At 52.1% G+C, this 26,098-nt stretch overlaps 1 protein-coding gene across 1 annotated transcript in view; it reads right to left on the bottom strand.

Annotated features, from left to right (window-relative positions):
• LIPE (lipase E, hormone sensitive type) overlaps positions 1–26,098 on the bottom strand; it is a 53,951-nt gene that overhangs the window by 19,589 nt on the left and 8,264 nt on the right. The window contains exon 2 of the mRNA XM_044278431.1: positions 6,078–6,616. Coding sequence (XP_044134366.1) covers positions 6,078–6,616 — 539 coding nt within the window. The remainder of the gene's footprint in view (positions 1–6,077; positions 6,617–26,098) is intronic.

Genomic DNA, 26,098 nt, shown 5'->3' with positions numbered 1-26,098 from the left:
TCCTGCACACAGCAAAGAAGAAGACAGAAGGAGATGTCAGCTGCGCGATCAAGTGGATTAAGGTGAGTTTAATTATTATTATTTTTTAACCCCTTCAGCGCTATTGTACTATGCATTCTGTATTCAGAATGCTATTATTTTCCCTTATAACCATGTTCGTGATATCGGACAGGGGGCACCTACTCTCCACATGCTATAGGACCGGAGTGGGGGGCACCTACCCTCCACATGCTATAGGACCAGAGTGGGGGGCACCTACCCTCCACATGCTATAGGACCGGAGTGGGGGGCACCTACCCTCCACATGCTATAGGACCGGAGTGGGGGGCACCTACCCTCCACATGCTATAGGACCGGAGTGGGGGGCACCTACCCTCCACATGCTATAGGACCGGAGTGGGGGCACCTACCCTCCACATGCTATAGGACCGGAGTGGGGGGCACCTACCCTCCACGTGATATAGGACAGGGGTGGGGGCACTTACCCTCCACATGATATAGGACAGGGGTGGGGGCACTTACCCTCCACATGATCTAGAACAGGGGTGGGGGCACTTACCCTCCACATGATCTAGGACAAAGATGGGGGTACCGACCCTCCACATGATATAGGACGGGGTGGGGGTACCTACCCTCCACATGATATAGGACCGGGTGGGGGTACCTACCCTCCACATGATATAGGACGGGGTGGGGGTACCTACCCTCCACATGATATAGGACGGGGTGGGGGTACCTACCCTCCACATGATATAGGACCGGAGTGGGGGGAACTTACCCTCCACAAGATATAGGACAGGGGTGGGGGTACCTACTCTCCACATGATACAAGACAGGGGTGGACACAAGGTGCGTTCAGATGCTCCGTCCATATCCAGCACAGCTAGTATCTGGCAGAGCAGTTCCAGGACGCAGCACTAGGGAAAGGCAGATCCTTAAAGGAGCACTCCGGTCAAAATGGAAAATCCCTCACTATTTGTACGTCTTCATAGCTTTCACGTTGTTCAGGCAACTGGAGTAAAAAACGATGTGGCCCGGGTCCAGGGGGACATAAACCTTTATCTAAGCCCCATCACCACCAGTGTCATGCAGGGGGGTAGTCATCATTGTACCCCGCAGGGCAGTAGTCATCACTGTAACGTCATGTGATGCTGTTATTTCTTACACTGACTCTGAGGTGGCTCAGGAGAGCACCTGTCATTATGACGGCTCAGGCTTCAGTTGCGGCCTACTAGGAGATGGCGGGATATCTCTGAAACAGCGTCACTCAGGTGAAGGAAACTTTGGGAGCTTGTAGAGCTCCAGCACCAAGGCCAATCGATTCATTTTTCATTTTTGCATGGAGTGACCCTTTAAAGAGGGCTTCTAGGAGTCCATATGACACAGGAAGCATTGTACAGCTGCTTAGAGAACCAGACCACTGCTCGCTAGACCCTAATGGAATCAGGGAAACGGTGAAGATTACGGGGATGTCACACTCACCGCTCCCCCATGTGTCGCTGGTTGTACCCTAATGAAGGAGCTCAGGATAACGGCATCAGGAACACAGTGGAGATTACGGGGCTGTCACACTCACCGCTCCCCTATGTATCGCTGGTTATACCCTAGTAAAGGAGCTCAGGATAACAGCATCAGGAACACAGTGGAGATTACGGGGTTGTCACACTCACCGCTCCCCCATGTGTCGCTGGTTGTACCCTAGTGAAGGAGCTCAGGATAAGGGCACCAGGAACACAGTGGAGATTACGGGGTTGTCACACTCACCGCTCCCCAATGTGTCGCTGGTTGTTCCCTAGTGAAGGAGCTCAGGATAAGGGCACCAGGAACACAGTGGAGATTACGGGGTTGTCACACTCACCGCTCCCCCATGTGTCGCTGGTTGTACCCTAGTGAAGGAGCTCAGGATAAGGGCACCAGTAACACAGTGGAGATTACGGGGTTGTCACACTCACCGCTCCACCATGTGTCGCTGGTTGTACCCTAATGAAGGAGCTCAGGATAACGGCATCAGGAACACAGTGGAGATTACGGGGTTGTCACACTCACCGCTCCCCTGTGTATCGCTGGTTGTACCCTAGTGAAGGAGCTCAGGATAACGGCATCAGGAACACAGTGGAGATTACGGGGCTGTCACACTCACCGCTCCCCAATGTGTCGCTGGTTGTTCCCTAGTGAAGGAGCTCAGGATAAGGGCACCAGGAACACAGTGGAGATTACGGGGTTGTCACACTCACCGCTCCCCAATGTGTCGCTGGTTGTTCCCTAGTGAAGGAGCTCAGGATAAGGGCACCAGTAACACAGTGGAGATTACGGGGTTGTCACACTCACCGCTCCACCATGTGTCGCTGGTTGTACCCTAGTGAAGGAGCTCAGGATAACGGCATCAGGAACACAGTGGAGATTACGGGGTTGTCACACTCACCGCTCCCCCATGTGTCGCTGGTTGTACCCTAATGAAGGAGCTCAGGATAACGGCATCAGGAACACAGTGGAGATTACGGGGTTGTCACACTCACCGCTCCCCAATGTGTCGCTGGTTGTACCCTAGTGAAGGAGCTCAGGATAACGGCATCAGGAACACAGTGGAGATTACGGGGCTGTCACACTCACCGCTCCCACATGTGTCGCTGGTTGTACCCTAGTGAAGGAGCTCAGGATAACAGCATCAGGAACACAGTGGAGATTACGGGGCTGTCACACTCACCGCTCCCCTATGTGTCGCTGGTTGTACCCTAGTAAAGGAGCTCAGGATAGGGGCATAAGGAACACAGTGGAGATTACGGGGCTGTCACACTCACCGCTCCCCCATGTGTCGCTGGTTGTACCCTAGTGAAGGATCTCAGGATAAGGGCATCAGGAACACAGAGGAGATTAGTGGTTGTCACACTCACCGCTCCCCTATGTATCGCTAGTTATACCCTAGTGAAATAGCTCAGGATAACGGCATCAGGAACACAGAGGAGATTTTGGGGTTGTCACACTCACCGCTCCCCTATGTATCGCTGGTTATACCCTAGTGAAAGAGCTCAGGATAAGGGCATCAGGAACACAGTGGAGATTACGGGGTTGTCACACTCACCGCTCCCCTGTGTATCGCTGGTTATACCCTAGTGAAGGATCTCAGGATAAGGGCATCAGGAACACAGAGGAGATTACGGGGTTGTCACACTCACCGCTCCCCCATGTGTCGCTGGTTAAACCCTAGTGAAGGAGCTCAGGATAACGGCATCAGGAACACATTGGAGATTACGGGGTTGTCACACTCACCGCTCCCCCATATATTGCTGGTTGTACCTTAGTGAAAGAGCTCAGGATAACGGCATCAGGAACACAGTGGAGATTACGGGGTTGTCACACTCACCGCTCCCCTATGTATCGCTGGTTATACCCTAGTGAAAGAGCTCAGGATAACGGCATCAGGAACACAGAGGAGATTACGGGGTTGTCACACTCACCGCTCCCCCATGTGTCGCTGGTTGTACCCTAGTGAAGGAGCTCAGGATAAGGGCACCAGGAACACAGTGGAGATTACGGGGTTGTCACACTCACCGCTCCCCAATGTGTCGCTGGTTGTTCCCTAGTGAAGGAGCTCAGGATAAGGGCACCAGGAACACAGTGGAGATTACGGGGTTGTCACACTCACCGCTCCCCAATGTGTCGCTGGTTGTTCCCTAGTGAAGGAGCTCAGGATAAGGGCACCAGGAACACAGTGGAGATTACGGGGTTGTCACACTCACCGCTCCCCCATGTGTCGCTGGTTGTTCCCTAGTGAAGGAGCTCAGGATAAGGGCACCAGGAACACAGTGGAGATTACGGGGTTGTCACACTCACCGCTCCCCCATGTGTCGCTGGTTGTACCCTAATGAAGGAGCTCAGGATAAGGGCATCAGGAACACAGTGGAGATTACGGGGTTGTCACACTCACCGCTCCCCTGTGTATCGCTGGTTGTACCCTAGTGAAGGAGCTCAGGATAACGGCATCAGGAACACAGTGGAGATTACGGGGCTGTCACACTCACCGCTCCCCAATGTGTCGCTGGTTGTTCCCTAGTGAAGGAGCTCAGGATAAGGGCACCAGGAACACAGTGGAGATTACGGGGTTGTCACACTCACCGCTCCCCAATGTGTCGCTGGTTGTTCCCTAGTGAAGGAGCTCAGGATAAGGGCACCAGTAACACAGTGGAGATTACGGGGTTGTCACACTCACCGCTCCACCATGTGTCGCTGGTTGTACCCTAATGAAGGAGCTCAGGATAACGGCATCAGGAACACAGTGGAGATTACGGGGTTGTCACACTCACCGCTCCCCCATGTGTCGCTGGTTGTACCCTAATGAAGGAGCTCAGGATAACGGCATCAGGAACACAGTGGAGATTACGGGGTTGTCACACTCACCGCTCCCCAATGTGTCGCTGGTTGTACCCTAGTGAAGGAGCTCAGGATAACGGCATCAGGAACACAGTGGAGATTACGGGGCTGTCACACTCACCGCTCCCACATGTGTCGCTGGTTGTACCCTAGTGAAGGAGCTCAGGATAACAGCATCAGGAACACAGAGGAGATTAGTGGTTGTCACACTCACCGCTCCCCTATGTGTCGCTGGTTGTACCCTAGTAAAGGAGCTCAGGATAGGGGCATAAGGAACACAGTGGAGATTACGGGGCTGTCACACTCACCGCTCCCCCATGTGTCGCTGGTTGTACCCTAGTGAAGGATCTCAGGATAAGGGCATCAGGAACACAGAGGAGATTAGTGGTTGTCACACTCACCGCTCCCCTATGTATCGCTAGTTATACCCTAGTGAAATAGCTCAGGATAACGGCATCAGGAACACAGAGGAGATTTTGGGGTTGTCACACTCACCGCTCCCCTATGTATCGCTGGTTATACCCTAGTGAAAGAGCTCAGGATAAGGGCATCAGGAACACAGTGGAGATTACGGGGTTGTCACACTCACCGCTCCCCTGTGTATCGCTGGTTATACCCTAGTGAAGGATCTCAGGATAAGGGCATCAGGAACACAGAGGAGATTACGGGGTTGTCACACTCACCGCTCCCCCATGTGTCGCTGGTTAAACCCTAGTGAAGGAGCTCAGGATAACGGCATCAGGAACACATTGGAGATTACGGGGTTGTCACACTCACCGCTCCCCCATCTATAGCTGGTTGTACCTTAGTGAAAGAGCTCAGGATAACGGCATCAGGAACACAGTGGAGATTACGGGGTTGTCACACTCACCGCTCCCCTATGTATCGCTGGTTATACCCTAGTGAAAGAGCTCAGGATAACGGCATCAGGAACACAGAGGAGATTACGGGGTTGTCACACTCACCGCTCCCCAATGTGTCGCTGGTTATACCCTAGTAATGGAGCTCAGGATAACAGCATGAGGAACATGGCAGAGATTACTGGGCTGTCACACTCACCGCTCCCCTATGTATCGCTGGTTATACCCTAGTGAAGGAGCTCAGGATAACAGCATGAGGAACACAGTGGAGATTACGGGGTTGTCACACTCACCGCTCCCCTATGTATCGCTGGTTATACCCTAGTGAAGGAGCTCAGGATAACGGCATCAGGAACACAGTGGAGATTACGGGGTTGTCACACTCACCGCTCCCCTATGTATCGCTGGTTATACCCTAGTGAAGGAGCTCAGGATAACAGCATGAGGAACACAGTGGAGATTACGGGGTTGTCACACTCACCGCTCCCCTATGTATCGCTGGTTATACCCTAGTGAAGGAGCTCAGGATAACGGCATCAGGAACACAGTGGAGATTACGGGGTTGTCACACTCACCGCTCCCCTATGTATCGCTGGTTATACCCTAGTGAAGGAGCTCAGGATAACAGCATGAGGAACATGGCAGAGATTACGGGGTTGTCACATCCCCCCACACACATTGCTGGTTGGACCCTAGTGAAGAAGCTTAAGATGAGATTTCAGGAACAAGGTGGAGATTACAGGGTTGTCCCACACACCGATCCCCCATCCTCCGAAATTTCTGGTTGGACCGTAGTGAACAGATAACGTATCAGGAACAAGGCGGAGATTACGGGGTTGTCACACTCACCTGGAAGCCCATGCACCGTCCATAGAAGCAGCCTTTGTGCATAGTGCTGTACTCTTTTACGAACTCCTCCGACAAGCCTCGCTCCTGGCGAAAGAACAGGTCGCCATGACGGTTAGCGGTGAGCAGACGTTGTGCAAAACAGAGCAGTGCACGAAGCTGGGTGAGAGCGGCTCCGTAGGCCTCGAGCTCGGAACAGTTGTGTGTGGCCCTGAAGAAGAGGCTGCGGCGGCTGGCAGCGACGTAGCGGCACTTGTGCAGGATGTGCTGGGTGCAGGCCAACACCACCTTAATCAGACTGCGGTACCCGTTAGCCGGAGTGTCGGGGTCCAGGTCAAACAGAGGACACACGGCAGCCAGAGCACGCAGGGCAGGCTCCAGGCCCCGGGCATCATCTTGGATACAGGAAAAGGCCTGCACCAGGCGGGAAGACACTTCAGAGCCAGACTCCCGAAAATGAAGGATGTTGTCCTGGCACAAGGCATCCACCTCCTGAAACAGGGGCCGAGGGTCCATCTGCTCGGGGGGCACAATCACCAAACCTAGGAGACAAAAGGTGAAAAGGCATGAGGTCCCCAGAGATCAGACAGAACATTAAAGGGAACCTGTCATCAACGTTATGCTGACCTCACTGAGAGCGCATAAAAAAGTGACAGAAATGCCGATGTCAGCGGAGTGTCACTCAGGAGCTAAAAGTAAGTGGTCGCCGAGAACCAGCATCATAATCACTGGAGCCCAGGCCTGGAAAAGAGTCACATCTACCTGAGAAGAGTCCGGGTTATTATAATCTCCTGCTCTCCGCGACCACCTGCTGATGATTGGCGGTCCTCTCCTAGAGAGAAAGGGAGACAACGAGGTAGAAGCCGGTCAGTCATCAGCGGGTGGGCGGGGAGCAGGAGATCATAATAACCAGGACTCTTCTCAGGGGGCCGGGACTCTTCTCCAGGCCTGGGCTGCAATGACTGTGATATTGGTTCTCGGCGACCACTTACTTTTATCTTATAAATGACCGACCGCTGAAATCGTCTCCCCTGTCTGTACTTTATACTGCCATTATATGGGCAGAATAAAGGTGAGGACAGGTTTCCTTTAAGCAGAACCATGATGCAAAGGACACTACAGTCTATTCACCGACAGGAGGCGCTCTCGACCGCAGGTTAGGCTGTAGTATATGCAGGAGGAGCTGAGCAGATTATATATACAGAGAACCTGTCACCGTGTAATCTGCGGGCAGCCGTCCTCCTCCCGTCACACATGTGGGGGAGCAGCCGTCCTCCTCCCGTCACACATGTGGGGGAGCAGCCGTCCTCCTCCCGTCACACATGTGGGGGAGCAGCCGTCCTCCTCCCGTCACACATGTGGGGGAGCAGCCGTCCTCCTCCCGTCACACATGTGGGGGAGCAGCCGTCCTCCTCCCGTCACACATGTGGGGGAGCAGCCGTCCTCCTCCCGTCACACATGTGGGGGAGCAGCCGTCCTCCTCCCGTCACACATGTGGGGGAGCAGCCGTCCTCCTCCCGTCACACATGTGGGGGAGCAGCCGTCCTCCTCCCGTCACACATGTGGGGGAGCAGCCGTCCTCCTCCCGTCACACATGTGGGGGAGCAGCCGTCCTCCTCCCGTCACACATGTGGGGGAGCAGCCGTCCTCCTCCCGTCACACATGTGGGGGAGCAGCCGTCCTCCTCCCGTCATACATGTGGGGGAGCAGCCGTCCTCCTCCCGTCACACATGTGGGGGAGCAGCCGTCCTCCTCCCGTCATACATGTGGGGGAGCAGCCGTCCTCCTCCCGTCATACATGTGGGGGAGCAGCCGTCCTCCTCCCGTCATACATGTGGGGGAGCAGCCGTCCTCCTCCCGTCATACATGTGGGGGAGCAGCCGTCCTCCTCCCGTCATACATGTGGGGGAGCAGCCGTCCTCCTCCCGTCATACATGTGGGGGAGCAGCCGTCCTCCTCCCGTCATACATGTGGGGAGCAGCCGTCCTCCTCCCGTCATACATGTGGGGGAGCAGCCGTCCTCCTCCCGTCATACATGTGGGGGAGCAGCCGTCCTCCTTCGATCACACCTGTGGGGAGCAGCCGTCCTCCTCCCGTCATACATGTGGGGGAGCAGCCATCCTCCTCCCGTCACACATGTGGGAAGCAGCCGTCCTCCTTCGATCACACCTGTGGGGAGCAGCCGTCCTCCTCCCGTCATACATGTGGGGGAGCAGCCATCCTCCTCCCGTCACACATGTGGGGAGCAGCCGTCCTCCTCCCGTCACACATGTGGGGAGCAGCCGTCCTCCTCCCGTCACACATGTGGGGAGCAGCCGTCCTCCTCCCGTCACACCTGTGGGGAGCAGCCGTCCTCCTCCCGTCACACCTGTGGGGAGCAGCCGTCCTCCTCCCGTCATACATGTGAGGAGCAGCCGTCCTCCTCCCGTCACACATGTGGGGGAGCAGCCGTCCTCCTCCCGTCATACATGTGAGGAGCAGCCGTCCTCCTCCCGTCATACATGTGGGGAGCAGCCGTCCTCCTCCCGTCACACATGTGGGGAGCAGCCGTCCTCCTCCCGTCACACCTGTGGGGAGCAGCCGTCCTCCTCCCGTCATACATGTGAGGAGCAGCCGTCCTCCTCCCGTCACACATGTGGGGGAGCAGCCGTCCTCCTCCCGTCATACATGTGGGGAGCAGCCGTCCTCCTCCCGTCACACATGTGGGGAGCAGCCGTCCTCCTCCCGTCACACATGTGGGGAGCAGCCGTCCTCCTCCCGTCACACATGTGGGGAGCAGCCGTCCTCCTCCCATCACACCTGTGGGGAGCAGCCGTCCTCCTCCCGTCACACCTGTGGGGAGCAGCTGTCCTCCTCCCGTCACACCTGTGGGGAGCAGCCGTCCTCCTCCCGTCATACATGTGGGGAGCAGCCGTCCTCCTCCCGTCATACATGTGAGGAGCAGCTGTACTTTCCTGATCCCTTATCTAGAGCTCCCGCAGCGTCACAGGAGAGTAAAGGTCTCTGCAAGCCGGAGGCGCTGACTACAAGAAATACAGAAGAAATAGAAAAAGACATGGACAGCTGTAGCAGCAATCCACAGGACACACACTACCCCCATCATCATAGGAACATACACTACCCCCATCATCATACCTGTGCTGAAGAAGTGCCTCTCAGTATGGCCTTTGCTTGTTCAGACAGAAGTATCTCAATGTCCAAGTGCTCTCCTCCTCGCACGGCTATAAACCCGAGGAGGAGGAGGGAGCCGCAGCTGGAGCAGCCCACTTGGAAAGGCAAGAAGTCTCGTGAGGCCCAACACATCATGGCACATGGGCCCCTCACCTGGCACCGCTCCCTGAGTGTTCACACCAAATATACCAATCACTGTAAGGCTACTTTCACACCAGCGTTATTCTTTTCCGGCACCGAGTTCCGTCCTAGGGGCTCAATACCGGGAAAAAGCTGATCAGGTTCATCCTAATGCATTCTGAATGGAGAACGATCCGTCCACGATGCATCAGGACGTCTTCAGTTCAGTCCTTTAAGGTATTTGGACGTAGAAAAAAACGCAGCATGCTGCGATTTTATTTCCGTCCAAAATTCCGGAACACTTGCTCCGGCATTTTTTCCCCATTGAAATGCATTAATGCCGAGTGTTCCGGCAAAACGGATCCGGCGTTGCAGGCTGCGCATGCTCAGAATGCAAAAAATGTGAAATAACATAAATGCCGGATCCGTTTTTCCGGATGACACCAGAGAGACGGATCCGGCATTTCAATGCATTTGTCATGCGGATCAGGATCCTAATCCGTTGGACAAATGCCATCAGTTTGCAGACGCTTTGACGGATCCGGCAGGTGGTTCTGGTGACGGAACTGCCTGCCGGAATCCTCTGCCGCAAGTATGAAAGTACCCTAAAAAACATGGAAGACCCTGTACACCCCGCAGGTTCTGGGTGACTTGCAATAATGGCCCCCACTGTAGTGACCCCAGGGGGTGCCACAACGTCAATCCTACATCCTGGTGGGTCTGTATAAATATCACTGAAGTTCTCGCATTCTATTCATCAATAAGAGGCCGATCATGAACAGTAGTATACATGCCATCATATGATCTGTGCAGTATCAGCAGCTGGGGTCTATCGGGTCTCCTACATTAGACCTTTAATACAGAGTGGGGTCTCTGTGTAGCTGACCCCGGCCTGGCACCACGGCATCCTCACCCGCTGGTGGTGCTCTCTGCGCACAGTGCCCTCTGCACAGCGCCCGCAGGACACGAGCCAGGAGAGAGCTGCACTTTTATCTAGAAAAGCAGAACATCGTCCTCCCATGACAAAACATGCCGGAAGCAACAACATAGGGGCACAAACTTTCTGGGAAGTGCGTCACACAACAGTGTCCTCTCTAGAGGTGCCTGTACACACACATGTATACTCGGCCCAGAACACGTATGTCATTAATGAGGAGAAGTGAATAAGCCACGGCGGCGACTTATCTCCCACACGATCGGCCATATTGATATCCAGGCAGATTTCCTGGGGTCCAGCCGCTCATCTGATCTGCGGCACCCATTTACCGATTTCCCAGTGATACATAGCAACGTTAAGTCCGCCAACACGCCAGGTGCTATTTACAGGGGCTCGTCACTCCAGGACCCACTTACATCCATACACCCTAAAAGATCTTACAGAAATGGATTGTATTAAAAGCGGCCATACACACCATGTAAACGTCATCCGAACCCAACAAACACCTAATGTGTGGGGGGTGTCCTGACAGCAAATGTAGGGGGATCAAACAGTCGAGTAAGCCCTAACCTTTATTCCCATGAGAGGCTAAGTCAGAGGGAGCCCGGGAGGGAGCAGAGGACAGAGGGAGCCCGGGAGGGAGCAGAGGACAGAGGGAGCCCGGGAGGGAGCAGAGGACAGAGGGAGCCCGGGAGGGAGCAGAGGACAGAGGGAGCCCGGGAGGGAGCGGAGGACAGAGGGAGCCCGGGAGGGAGCGGAGGTCAGAGGGAGCCCGGGAGGGGGCGGAGGTCAGAGGGAGCCCGGGAGGGGGCGGAGGTCAGAGGGAGCCCGGGAGGGGGCGGAGGACAGAGGCAGCCCGGGAGGGGGCGGAGGACAGAGGCAGCCCGGGAGGGGGCGGAGGACAGAGGCAGCACGGGAGGGGGCGGAGGACAGAGGCAGCTCGGGAGGGGGCGGAGGACAGAGGCAGCTCGGGAGGGGGCGGAGGACAGAGGCAGCTCGGGAGGGGGCGGAGGACAGAGGCAGCTCGGGAGGGGGCGGAGGACAGAGGCAGCTCGGGAGGGGGCGGAGGTCAGAGGGACCTCGGGAGGGAGCGGAGGTCAGAGGGACCTCGGGAGGGAGCGGAGGTCAGAGGGACCTCGGGAGGGAGCGGAGGTCAGAGGGAACTCGGGAGGGAGCGGAGGGCAGAGGGACCTCGGGAGGGAGCGGAGGTCAGAGGGACCTCGGGAGGGAGCGGAGGTCAGAGGGACCTCGGGAGGGAGCGAAGGTCAGAGGGACCTCGGGAGGAAGCGGAGGTCAGAGGGACCTCGGGAGGGAGCAGAGGACAGAGGGAGCCCGGGAGGGAGCAGAGGACAGAGGGAGCCCGGGAGGGAGCAGAGGACAGAGGGAGCTCGGGAGGGAGCAGAGGACAGAGGGAGCTCGGGAGGGAGCAGAGGACAGAGGGAGCTCGGGAGGGAGCAGAGGACAGAGGGAGCCCGGGAGGGAGCAGAGGACAGAGGGAGCTCGGGAGGGAGCAGAGGACAGAGGGAGCTCGGGAGGGAGCAGAGGTCAGAGGGAGCTCGGGAGGGGGCGGAGGTCAGAGGGAGCCCGGGAGGGGGCGGAGGTCAGAGGGAGCCCGGGAGGGGGCGAGGACAGAGGCAGCCCGGGAGGGGGCGGAGGACAGAGGCAGCTCGGGAGGGGGCGGAGGACAGAGGCAGCTCGGGAGGGGGCGGAGGACAGAGGCAGCTCGGGAGGGGGCGGAGGACAGAGGCAGCTCGGGAGGGGGCGGAGGACAGAGGCAGCTCGGGAGGGGGCGGAGGACAGAGGCAGCTCGGGAGGGGGCGGAGGACAGAGGCAGCTCGGGAGGGGGCGGAGGACAGAGGCAGCTCGGGAGGGGGCGGAGGACAGAGGCAGCTCGGGAGGGGGCGGAGGACAGAGGCAGCTCGGGAGGGGGCGGAGGACAGAGGCAGCTCGGGAGGGGGCGGAGGACAGAGGCAGCTCGGGAGGGGGCGGAGGACAGAGGCAGCTCGGGAGGGGGCGGAGGACAGAGGCAGCTCGGGAGGGGGCGGAGGACAGAGGCAGCTCGGGAGGGGGCGGAGGACAGAGGCAGCTCGGGAGGGGGCGGAGGACAGAGGCAGCTCGGGAGGGGGCGGAGGTACAGAGGGACCTCGGGAGGGAGCGGAGGTCAGAGGGACCTCGGGAGGGAGCGGAGGTCAGAGGGACCTCGGGAGGGAGCGGAGGTCAGAGGGACCTCGGGAGGGAGCGGAGGTCAGAGGGACCTCGGGAGGGAGCGGAGGTCAGAGGGACCTCGGGAGGGAGCGAAGGTCAGAGGGACCTCGGGAGGGAGCGGAGGTCAGAGGGACCTCGGGAGAGGGTCAAATTGGCCTCAGGGGTCAGGGGGGGATCAGAAGGGACTCGAGAGTCGGGGGGGTCAGAGGGGCCTTGGGAGTTGGGTGCCACGGTCCCTCAGGTGACTGATGTCAGGAAATCAAGGAGATTGGCTGAGTGTGGAGGAATCTAACAGCATCCTTGATTTCTCTTGATTCAGTGTTGATAGGGTTAATGACCACTTCCCTTTTCTTAGCTGTTGCTCAGTGGGCATCACTTCTACCCTTTATAGTCTGCCCCCACCCTTCTGACTATGCGGAAGATAGCTTAATTTGGGTTTGGCTGAGCTGGTGTGAGGTTGTCTCTGGTGTTCCCGTTCTTCCATCTCTACAGAAGTTAAGTGTCGCGTTTGTTTGTTATATTCCCTGTTGTTTGTATCTGGGCCTTAGACAGAGACTTCCATTCATCCATCTGGGGAGGAATGGGTTATCTCTGGTCCTATACTTATTCCAGGGCCTTATAGGTATCCTGCATATGAATATTCCTACCTTCAGGGTCTATTCATATTGATCGGTAGTCAGGGCCTGGATTATGGTTGTCTAGGAGGTGACCTGTTTCTTCCCTAGTTTCCAGGCCCAATTACTGTTCCACTTTCCTCCTGTGTTCAGTGTGGAGTTTCCCTCCCACACTGATCGTGACATTATCTACCGCCATATAAACCGCTATTTCGCTCAGGTCAGTGCAGCTATGGATCCTATGTCTGTACTGGTTGAACAGTCTTTGGCGGTAGCTGACCTCCGCTCGACAGTCTTACAGATGGTGGGTACCAGGCCTGCCTTGAACCTAAGGTTGCCCTCCCGGACAGATTTTTTGAGGGTAGCAACAATTTGATTCGGTTCACGGAACCGTGTAAGTTGTACTTCAAGCTGTGTCCATACTCCTCTGGGGATGAGTGTCAACGTGTGGGTATGATAATTTATTTGCTTAACCTCTTAACGACCCAGGACGAGAATGCTCATCCTAAAATGCTGGCACTTAGCGCTAGAGGACGAGTATTCTCGTCCTGCAATCCTTCTCTTCCCCTACGTGCAGTCCCACAACCAGCGGCAGAAATCCGGCTGTTACTGACAGACGGATCGCTGCTGCATCCACCAGCATCGGTGATGATGCCAATGTCGGTGGATTATCCCCTCATATGCCGCGGTCAACGATGACCGTGGCATATGGGAGGTTTGCGCTCCCTCATCTCATCCATCGGTCCCCGCGCTGCTGTGGCGGGGAGTCGATGGTTGCCATGGCAGCCCCAAGCCATTCCAAGGCTCGGGGCCTGGCATGTACGGAGGCCTAAGAGGCCCAGCCCCCAGGCTGGGTCTCCTAGGCAACTGTTAGCGTCTTACAGTGTAAGACACTAACAGTTCAATACAGCACAATACAGATGTATCGCGCTGCATTGAAACAGGGATCAGACCCTGTAATGTTGAAGTCCCAGAGTGGGACAAATAATAAGGTGTAAAAAAAAAGTTTAGGAAATGAAAGTTTTACCCCAAAAAATTAAAAGTTTCAAGTAAAAAAAATAATATTGTAGAGAAATTGAAACTTGGAAATTTGCAAATTTTTCAACATTATTGGCAAATTTGGCATTTATAAATAAAAATGTTTTCTTTTAACTCCATTTTACCAGTGTCATGAAGTACAATATGTGACGAAAAAACGATCTCAGAACGGCCTGGATAAGTCAAAGCGTTTTAAAGTTATCACCACATAAAGTAACACTGGTCAGATTTGCAAAAAATGGCCTGGTCCTGAAGGTATAAATGAGCCCAGTCCTTAAGGGGTTAAGGCCTCGTGCACACGGCTGTATTGCGGCTCGCAAACTGCGAGTCGGCAATCCACGGCCACCGGCTGTGTGCACCACGCGTCACGGATCCATTCACTTGAATGGGTCTGCAATTCCGGAGATGCAGAACGGAGTCACGGAATGGAACATCGGAAGCACTACGGAGTGCTTCTGTGGTGTTTCTTTATGTTGTTCCGTACCACAAATAAATATGACATGTCATATTTTTTAGCGATGTGGACAGACTGCACGGAACGGCCGCGTGCATGAGGCCTAAGGTTGATGCACAGTCTTGGGCTTTTTCTCTGCCGACCGGATCACTGTCCCTCCAGTCGGTAGATCGATGTTTTCGAGCTTTGGGTCTTATTTATGATGACCCGGATCGGATCTCTCAGGCTGAGACCAAGTTACGTGGTTTACGGCAGGGAGAACGCAGAGATCTATTGCTCTGAATTTAGGACATGGGCTACGGATACGGAGTGGAATGATCCTGCGATCCGTAGCCAGTTCTGTCAGGGTCTCTCTGCGTCGTTGGCCATTCATGAAAAACCTGAGTCATTGGAAGCAGCTATGTCACTTGCTGTACGTCTGGATAGACGCCTGAGGGGGAGATCTAAGGGTCCTCATCCTCAGGAAGTACTGTCAAACAAGGTGGCGGCTTCATTTGACACATGGTAAAGAGACACGGGTGGTTACGCCTTGTGAGGAGCTACTCCTGGGACTGCTGGTAAGAGCTCTGGCCATATGAAGGGAGTCTGTTTTTGTTGTGGAAAGAAGAAACGTTTAGTGAATATTTGCCCGTACATTCAGCGTCAAGGTGTAAACAAAAAAACACTTAATTCACAAATTACTATTGGTGGTGTGGGTGGGGAGCAAGAAAACGTACTTTGGTCATTTACTGGTAGTACCCAATTTCTCCTGTCTGCCGAGGTGGCGAGTCCAAAACGGTGGAAATTGAGGTGTTTATCGACAGTGGGGCAGGGGTTAACCTGATTGATGGAGAGTTTGTACGCATTCACGGGTTGACTACTAGTGCACTAGAGAAAAGTATTTCTGTCTTTGCAATTGATTCTGCACCTCTTACCCAAAAATGCCTGTCGCAGGTGGTAAATTACATCCATTTAAGAGTGGGTGATTTGCATCAGGAATCTATCTCCTGTTGTGTTGGAGGGTCTGCCTGCTCCGTTGGTGCTGGGCTTACCATGGTGAAGCAAATATAACCCCAACATCAACTGGTAAGGCCTCATGCACACGACCGTTGTGTGCATCCGTGGCCGTTGTGCCGTTTTCAGTTTTTTTTCACGGACCCATTCAAGTCAATGGGTCCGTGAAAGAACACGGATGCACACAAGATTGGCATCCGTGTCCGTGATCCGTGGCCGTAGGTTGCTTTCATACAGACGGATCCGAAGATCCGTCTGCATAAAAGCTTTTTCTGATCTAAGTTTTCACTTCGTGAAAACTCATTTCCGACAGTATATTCTAACACAGAAGCGTTCCCATGGTGATGGGGACGCTTCTAGTTAGAATACACTGCAAACTTTGTACAAGACTGCCCCCTGCTGCCTGGCAGCACCCGATCTCTTACAGGGGGATATGATAGCACAATTAACCCCTTCAGGTGCGGCACCTAAAGGGGTTAATTGTACTATCATATCCCCCTGTAAGAGATCAGGGCTGCCAGGCAGCAGGGGGCAGACCCCCCCCTCCCCAGTTTGAATATCGTTGGTGGCACAGTGTGCGCCCCCCATCTATTGTATTAAATCGTTGGTGGCACAGTGTGCGCCCACCATCGGCCCCCCTCCCTCTATAGCAGTAACAACATTGATGGCCAGTGTGCGGCCTCCCATTCCCCCCCCCCCCCATCATTGGTGGCAGCGGAGTTCCGATCGGAGTCCCAGTTTAATCGCTGGGGCTCCGATCGGTAACCATGGCAACCAGGAAGCTACTGCAGCCCTGGTTGCCATGGTTACTTAGCAATAGTACAACAGTATAAGATTCATACTTACCTGCTTGCTGCTGCGATGTCTGTGTCCGGCCGGGAGCTCCTCCTACTGGTAAGTGACAGTTCTTTAGCAATGCGCCGCACAGACCTGTCACTTACCAGTAGGAGGAGCTCCCGGCCGAACACAGACATCGCAGCAGGCAGCAGCAAGTATGAATCTTCTACTGTTGTACTATTGCTAAGTAACCATGGCAACCAGGACTGTAGTAGCGTCCTGGTTGCCATGGTTACCGATCGGAGCCCCAGCGATTAAACTGGGACTCCGATCGGAACTCCGCTGCCACCAATGATGGGGGGGGGGGGGGAATGGGAGGCCGCACACTGCCACCGATGTTGTTACTGCTATAGAGGGAGGGGGGCCGATGGGGGGCGCACACTGTGCCACCAACGATTTATAACAATAGAGGGAGGGGGGGGCCGATGGTGGTTGGCACACTGTGCCACCAACGATTTAATACAATAGAGGGAGGGAGGGGGGGGCGATGGTGGGCGCACACTGTGCCACCAACGATTTCTAACATTAGAGGGAGGAAGGGGGGGCCCAATGGGGGGCGCACACTGTGCCACCAACGATATTCAAACTGGGGAGGGGGGGGGGGGGGGTCTGCCCCCTGCTGCCTTGCAGCCCTGATCTCTTACAGGGGAATATGATAGTACAATTAACCCCTTTAGGTGCCGCACCTGACAGGGTTTATTGTGCTATCATATCCCCCTGTAAGAGATCGGGTGCTGCCAGGCAGCAGGGGGCAGTCTTGTACAAAGTTTGTAGTGTATTCTAACCTGAAGCGTCCCCATCACCATGGGAACGCCTCTGTGTTAGAATATACTGTCGGATCTGAGGTTCACGAAGTAGCTCATATCCGACAGTATATTCTAACATAGAGGCGTTCCCATGGTGATGGGGACGCTTCAAGTTAAAATATACCATCGGATTGGAGAAAACTCTAATCCGATGGTATAAAAGAACTCCAGACTTTACATTGAAAGTCAATGGGGACGGATCCGTTTGAAATGGCACCATATTGTGTCAACGTCAAACGGATCCGTCCCCATTGACTTGCATTGTAATTCAGGACGGATCCGTTTGGCTCCGCACGGCCAGGCGGACACCAAAACGACTTTTTTTTTATGTCCGTGGATCCTCCAAAAATCAAGGAAGACCCACGGACGAAAAAACGGTCACGGATCACAGACCCACGGACCCCGTTTTTGCGGACCGTGAAAAAAACCTGTCGTGTGCATGAGGCCTAAGCGAGACAGATTCTCGATTGGAGTGTTTTTGCATGGACAACTGTCTTAATGCATCGTTCTCTGTGGTCACCACTAAAACTGTACCCTCGTTCATGTCCCAATTTTCTGATGTGTTTTCTGAGAATAGTAACCAGGAGTTACCTCTGCATCGGGAGCGTGATTGTCCCGTCAATCTTATTCCTGGAGCTAAACTGCACAAATCTCGGTTGAATAATCTTTTCGGAGGTTATGCAAGAGGATATCACGAGAGCTTGGGTCATATCAGACCAAAAAAAAAAATGAAAGATGGTACCCTGAGACCATGTCTGGACTTCCATGAGCTCAACTGTATTTCCGTCCGTGATCCCTACCCCCCTTCCTTTGATTCTGGATTTGTTTAGTCAGATTGTGGGTGCCAAGGTATTCTCTAAATTGGAACTAAGGGGGGCATATAATCTGGTAAGGAACAGGGAGAGGGATGAGTGGAAGACTGCATTTAATACCCCTGAGGGTCATTTTGAAAACCTGGTCATGCCCTTTGGGTTAAACAACGCTCCAGCCGTTTTTCACTTTGTCAATGACATCTTTCATCATCTGGTGGGGAGGTTTATTGTTGTATCACTGGATGACATACTAATTTAGGCCTCTTTCACACGGGCGTTGCAGGAAAATGTGCAGGTGCGTTGTGGGAACATGCGCAATTTTTCCGCGCGAGTGCAAAACAATGTAATGCGTTTTGCACTCGCGTGAGAAAAATCAAGCATGTTTGGTACCCAAACCCTAAATCGGTGTTCTGTAGATTGTATTATTTTCCCTTATAACATGGTTATAAGGGAAAATAATAGCATTCTGAATACAGAATGCATAGTAAAATAGCGCTGGAGGGGTTAAAAAATAAATAAAAAATAATTTAACTCACCTTAGTCCACTTGATCGCGAAGCCAGCATCTCCTTCTGTCTGTCTTCTGTGCTGTGTGCAGTAACAGGACCTGTGGTGACGTCACTCCGGTCATCACATGATCTTTTACCATGGTGATGGATCATGTGATGACCGGAGTGACGTCACCACAGGTCCTGTTTCTCCACACAGCACAGAAGACAGACAGAAGAGATGCCGGGCTGCGCGAGCAAGTGGATTAAGGCGAGTTAAATAAAAAAAATTAACCCCTCCAGCGCAATTGTACTATGCATTCTGTATTCAGAATGCTATTATTTTCCCTTATAATTATGTTATAAGGGAAAATAATAATGATCGGGTCTCTATCCCGATCGTCTCCTAGCAACCGTGCGTGCACTTGCTTGCGATTTTCACGCAACCCCATTCATTTCTATGGGGCCTGCGTTACATGAAAAACGCACAAAATAGAACATGCTGCGATTTTCACGCAACGCATAAGTGATGCGTGAAAATCACCACTCATGTGAACAGCCCCATAGAAATAAATGGGTCGGGATTCAGTGCGTTCAACTCACGCATCGCATCCGCGCGGAATACTCCCTCGTGTGAAAGGGGCCTCATTCTCCAGACATGGAGACTTATGCGGATCATGCGAGACAGGTGTTACAGATCCTAAGAGAGAATAAGTTGTATGCTAAGATGGAAAAATGTGTATTTGCTGTTCAGGAAGTGCAATTCCTGGGTTACCTGCTCTCACCCTCAGGTCTTCGTATGGATCCCGAGAAGGTCCGTGCGGTGTTGGACTGGGATCGACCCGAAAATCTGAAAGCACTTATGTGGTTTTTGGGATTTACCAACTACTACCGTAAATTCATCTTGAACTATTCAACTGTGGTTAAACCTTTAACAGACATGACTAGGAAGGGTGCCGATATTTCCATCTAGTCTGATGGGGCATTACAGGCCTTTTCTGCTGTGAAGGAATGTTTTGCTTCAGCCCCTATTTTGGTGCAACCGGACGGGTCTCAGCCATTTATTGTAGAGGTTGAGGCATCCGAGGTAGGGGTGGGAGCAGTTTTGTCGCAAGGTCCTTCACCTAGTAAATGGCACCCATGTGCTTTTTTCTCTAAAAAACTATCGACTGCTGAAAGAAATTATGACGTGGGTAATAGGGAATTGCTGGCCATTGTTAACCCTGTAGCCTTCAGTCTTGAACTTCCTCAGGCTTTGAAATTTCTTAACGTATTTCATAAGTCGTTGTTGAAGAAATGTGTCGAACCTGTTGAGCTGTCCTCTCCACCTCCCGCTCCTGTCATGTGGATGGCAATTTTGAATTTCAAATCAGGATTGTGGACTCCCGAATTCTCCGTAGATCCCACCAGTATCTCGTCCACTGGAAGGGTTACGGACCAGAGGAGAGGATGTGGGTTCCAGCGGCCGATGTTAATGCGGATCGTCTGGTGAAGGCCTTTCACAGAGCCCATCCTGATCAGGTCGGTGCTGGGTGCCTGGAGGTCACCCGTAGAAGGGGGGGGGGACTATCATGCTCCCTCAGGTGACTGATGTCAGGAAATCAAGGAGATTGGCTGAGCGTGGAGGAATCTAACAGCCTACATTGATTTCAGTGTTGATAGGGTTAATGACCACTTCCCTTTTCTCAGCTGTTGCTCAGTGGTCATAACTTCTACCGTTTATAGTTTGACCCCATCCTTCTGACTATGCTGTAGATAGCTTCACTTAGGTTTGGCTAAGCTGGTGTGAGGTAGTCACTGGTGTTCCGGCTCGTCCGTCTCTACAGAAGTTAAGTGTCGTGTTTGTTTGTATTTGTTATATTCCCTGTTGTTGTATCTGGGCCTGAGACAGAGACTTCCATTCGTCCATCTGGGGAGGAATGGTTTGTCTCTGGTCCTAACATTTTCCAGGGTCTAATAGGGAAATAAAGGCCTAGGTATCCTGCATATTAATATTCCTACCTTCAGGGTCCATTCATATTGATAGTTAGGGCCCGGATTAAGGTTGTTTCCAGGCCCAGTTACTGTTCCCCTTCCCTCCTATGTTCAGTGTGAAGCCCCCCCCCCCACACACACACACCGATCGTGACTCGGGCCTCGGGAGCAGGGGTCAGAGGGGCCCCGGGAGCGTGGTTTAATAAAATCGTAGTCAGTGAATTGGATATGCTGAGGGTCCATTGTCTGTATTTTTTTTTTATTTTTTTTTTAGGGACAACCCCTTTACCATAACAATATAACAGTCAGGGTTTATAGTCTGCATAGTGTAGGTCTGGCTATGAGTAAATTGAGTCCAAAGCCACGATAGGTTATATTCTGCTTAAAACATAAAAACAAGATGAGAAAAAGAGAGAGGAGAAGGACAGATAAATAATTAACCAAGAAGACAAAAGGAGGAACCAAAGAGGAGATGTGTGGAGGAAGCATACACAGAAGATAAGGAAGGAAACTAAGACAAAAGAAAGGTAAAAAGAGAAGAGTTACCAATCAGAGGAGAGGTTAGAAGAGGAACCACAGCGGAGAGCTGGGGAGGAACCAAAGAGAGTTGAGGAGAAAGGCGAGGAAAGGATATACCAAACAAAGAAGAGCAGAGAGGAGAAAACAAAGACAAAAGGAAGGGGAAAAACAGAAGAATAACCAAAGAGAGAAGGGATGAAAGGTTAGAAGAGGAACCAAACAGAGAGAAGAGCAGATGAATCAAACAGAGGGGAGTCAATAGGTGAGAGGAGGAGGCAAAGAAATAGGAAAGGATAAAAGAAGAAGAACTAAAGAATGAAGAGAGGCGAGGGGGGGAACCAAATAGAAAGGAAAGCAGAGACGGAATTAAACAGATTAAACAGAATTAAACAGATGAGAGAGGTAGGATGAATTATGGACAGAGAAGAGAGCAGAGAAAACAAAGCAAGGGTAAAAAAGAGGAGAAGAGGAACCAAAGAAAGGAGTCAGAGAGGGGACAGGTAAAGAGAGAAAAGTAACCAAAGGAAAAAAAGAGGAGGAATCAAAGAGACAGGACAGAAGGAATCAGAGAAGAGAGGGACAACCAAAGAGAAGAGGGAGGAAGAGAGAGAAGGAACCAAAGACAGAGAAGAGGGGAGGAAAGCGCAGGGAAGGTACTGCCTTGATGATATTCTTGGGCATGCAAGACTGGAGCTGTAAACATGGACCAATTAGATTATAGATCCCATGACAGCACTTCTACTACAGTTACAATTGTAGATAGCTAGCTGTCATTGGTCAGACTATGTCAGTGGATGGTCATCCATTTTGTCTGAAGCATAGCAAATTATTGCTATTTACCCTTGTGGACAGCTTGTATTTGTTACATCTCTGTATAGTCATGTCCCATGCCACAGATTATCTGGCAGAACAATAAACCTTCTTCAGTGGAACACTGGAGACCGAACAGAACTTCCCCAACTCTGGGAATCGATGTGTTTATGATGACGGTCATATCCAGCTGTCCCATAGAGCAAGGAGGCAGGGGTGCCCTCTGTACATAGAGCCTCCGCCAACACTGGTGAAGAACGTGCAGGCTTAGGGAACAACATAAACCCATGAGTCAGGAGATGCAACAACAACACGGGACCACTTGGCAAAAGGACTGTGAACTCCACAGAAATGAGAGGACACATATCGCCAACTTCATCTTCACAACAACATGTCCTTCTCATGATGGATCCGAAATAATGAAAGCAGAAGAAAGACGACCAATAAACCCCTAAAACTGAGAGAATGTGATCACAACAAAAGAATGGCAACCAAATACACCCACAGGTGTGAGACATTGTGATCTGGGATGGTCAGATCCCCACTGATGGTACACGTATATTTGGAGACCACCATGTTAACCACTGACTGTTTACTCTACTGATTATTACCTGTCTTATCAAATTTAAAGGGGTCTTCTGTCTGCAGATAAGTCATTAATCTGAAAGTGGTGAGGGGCTGACCCCAGCCACTAGAAACCTGGACGTAGCTGGAAGCAGGAGTCTCCACACACTGTGGAATGGCCGTGCCCTACAGCTCAATGTACCCCGGCACTGCCACTACACGGTGCATGGAGCCTTCTGCTTCCAGCTCCATCCACTCTTAGGTGTAAACAGCTGATCAATGGGGGTGTCGGGCCCCCGCCATTCTGATATTGAGGACTTTCCTGGAACACAGGTCTTCAGTATCTAAAAGGTGAAAACCCCTTTAAGTGAACAGTAAATATAAAGGATCATTTATAAAATCTCCACCCGTCCTTTGATGCTACTCTAGCTCGTGTTACAATAAACTGAGAAGAATATAAGGAAATCTCTTCACCGTGTCCTGGAGCTCAGCCATGTCCTCCTCCTGCTCCTCACTGGCCTGTGTCTGGCTATAAAACAACTGGCTGCAGCAGGAGCCTCCCCCCTTCGGTCCTGTTTGAGTAGTAGAATGGAACAGATCGGCACGATATTGAAGGGGTTATCTGAGAGTCTGATACTGGTGGCCTATCCTCAGGGTAGCTCAACATAATCAGCTGTTTGTGACCGCTTTGGCCTCTTCCCAGGCCAGTGACATCACAGTACATCAGTCACGTGGCCTAGGCGCAGCTCAGGCCAATTCAAGTGAAAGCAGTTGAGCTGAAATACCAAGTGCAGCCACTAAACAATGTATGGCGCTGTGCTTGGAGACCCCACCCTGATGTGTATATACTGCAGGAGACCCCGCCCTGATGTGTATATACTGCAGGAGACCCCGCCCTGATGTGTGTGCGGAAAATATATATATTTTACACACAGACACTACTCACAAAAAATTTGGGATATTTGGCTTGTTGGTGAAATTTCAGGATGAACCTAAAATGCCCTCTAACCTTTACAGGAGAACTTAATGTGACCTTCTCTAACCTTCTGAATGCACATGTCGAACTGTTCAGTGTGTCAGGACTTTTTGCACAACTTGCTGTTCTCTAACAAGGAGCTTAACGGTAATATTCACACCTGGTGTTTGATCCATGAATCGCCCAATAACTTTCCTGGTTCAATTAGAATTGGTATTAAACAGTCCTCCTCATCATGCTGCTCACATTGTGACATCACAAGACCAAAACGACATCTAACAATTGATGAACAGGACCTCGTCATTATGAGGCTTCAAGTAGGATGTTCTCAGACGGAAGTGGGCCCTGAGCTTAGAGTGTCACAGAGTGTCATCAGCAGGTTGTATCAGAGATACAGAGATTCGAAGAGTCACAAAAAGGCAGAGAAGTGGACATCCTTTGGCCACATCCCACACTGAGGACCACTTTATTGTGAACAATGCCCTTCGGAACCGGATGATGAATGCCACACAACTCCAGGCACATTTAAAGGGTTTCTGTCATCAGAAAAATGGTTATGTAGCTGGCTGACATTAGCGATGTGCTAATGTCAGTAGAACATAACTGTATGACTGATATATCCCTGTTTGCCGCCGTCCGAGCTAAATAATGACTTTTATAATATGCAAATGAGCATCTAGGTGCTAGTGAGGCGTTGCTGCAGCACCCAAGCTTCGTCCTCTCACCGTTTGCCATGCCCTTGTAAAGGTGATTGACATCCTCGGTATCCTCCGAGCCCCACAAATCCCCGCACCCTCCATTAGGCGCAGTGAGTGAAAGACGTTCGCCTGCTGCCGTCCTTCACTCTCTGCACCTAATACTAAAATGAACGGCGCAGGCACAGGATTTGTGGGGCTTGGAGGATGAGAGGCAGCAAGTGTCACGTCAGACCATTCGAAACCATTTACATCAGCGTGATCTGTGTGCTAGACGACCTGCATGGGTTCCTAACCACACCACCAGGCGCAGGCGTCATCGTCTTGTATGGGCCAGTCTAAGCAGAAATGACGGCCACCAACAATGTTGGAGATGTTGAGGAGAGTGCTCTGCATCAGCCACTGCTGTCACCAGACGAGCCTTTGGTGGTGGTGTCACAGTGTGGGCAGGTGTGTCTAGTCAGTACAGAACTGCCCTACACTGTGAATGGTCCAGTGAAAAGCCCATACTACTTGAAGAATATCATTACTCCAGTCATGGTGCCTCTGCAGGAAAAACACAGGCCTAATGTCATCTTCATGGAGGACAATGCGCCGGCTTATCAAGGTACATCATTAAAGAACAGATGCTGGAGACTGGGGGACCTCACATGGTGTGACCTGTACTTTCTCCAGACCCGATTCCAATTAAAAACCTATGGGATCAGCTGATTTGCCGTGTAGAGGTTCGTAACTCTGTACCCCAAAACCTCAATGACCTGTGGGCCGCCCTTCAAGGAGAGTGGGATGCCATGCCTCAGCAGACAATAAAGCGAATTGTGAACAGCAGGAGATGTCATTTTCAAGCTGGAATTGATGCTCAAGGCCACATGACAAGATCCTGAGACACTGACATTTTGTGGCGGTACACCCAGCACTGGGGTCGGCTTCTGTGTCGACAAATCGTTTGAGATGAGGACATCACCATTGCTGCTTCTGCTTAAACGCCCAACCTTCATGATATAATATCACTGGAGCGGAAACTTTGTACGCTTTCCATAAATTTCATCTGAAAGCCAAATATCCCGAACTTTTTGTGAGTAGTAAATATACACACGGACATCTCCCTTAGAAAACCTTTACCGGGATTAGACAGCAGAATTCACAATGGACATCCCATCCAGAGAGGAGCTATGACTGCATGCAGAGTCTATAAGGGTTAACACACAGACGTACTTACAGTGCAGGTGAGGATCGGCAGGCCTGTACAGTAAGTGCCCCCGGACAATACATGCTCACTAGTGTGAAACTGGAAGGTCAGCAGCAGCCAATGGTCAGCAGGTCAGTGGTGGTGTGATGGGCTGGAGGGGGAGGGGCAGGTGTAGAAATAACCATTTCACTATGAATGGAAAGCTCCAGAATCAGGAGACCCCAGCACTGAACGCAATATCCCAGTAAGAACCATTACAGTACAATCCCTCTTATCTGCAGTCCGGAAATGTATGGATGTTCCTGGGGGACTATATCCTGATGTAGACCTGACAGTACAAATATTACTGGGGGACTATATCCTGATGTAGACCTGACAGTACAGACATTACTGGGGGGCTATTACCTGATGTAGACCTGACAGTACAGATATTACTGGTGGGCTATTACCTGATGTAGACCTGACAGTACAGACATTACTGGTGGGCCATTACCTGATGTAGACCTGACAGTACAGATATTACTGGGGGGGACTATATCCTGATGTAGACCTGACAGTACAGATATTCCTGGGGGGCTATTACCTGATGTAGACCTGACAGTACAGACATTACTGGTGGGCCATTACCTGATGTAGACCTGACAGTACAGATATTACTGGTGCGCTATTACATGATGTAGATCTGACAGTACAGATATTACTGGGGACTATATCCTGATGTAGACCTGACAGTACAGATATTACTGGGGACTATATCCTGATGTAGACCTGACAGTACAGATATTACTGGGGGGACTATATCCTGATGTAGACCTGACAGTAC

The sequence above is a fragment of the Bufo gargarizans genome, chromosome 2 (assembly GCF_014858855.1).
Source record: "Bufo gargarizans isolate SCDJY-AF-19 chromosome 2, ASM1485885v1, whole genome shotgun sequence".
NCBI lineage: Eukaryota > Metazoa > Chordata > Amphibia > Anura > Bufonidae > Bufo > Bufo gargarizans.
Note: the sequence above shows the minus strand (reverse complement) of the source record. Positions and strands in the feature narration are given on the sequence as shown.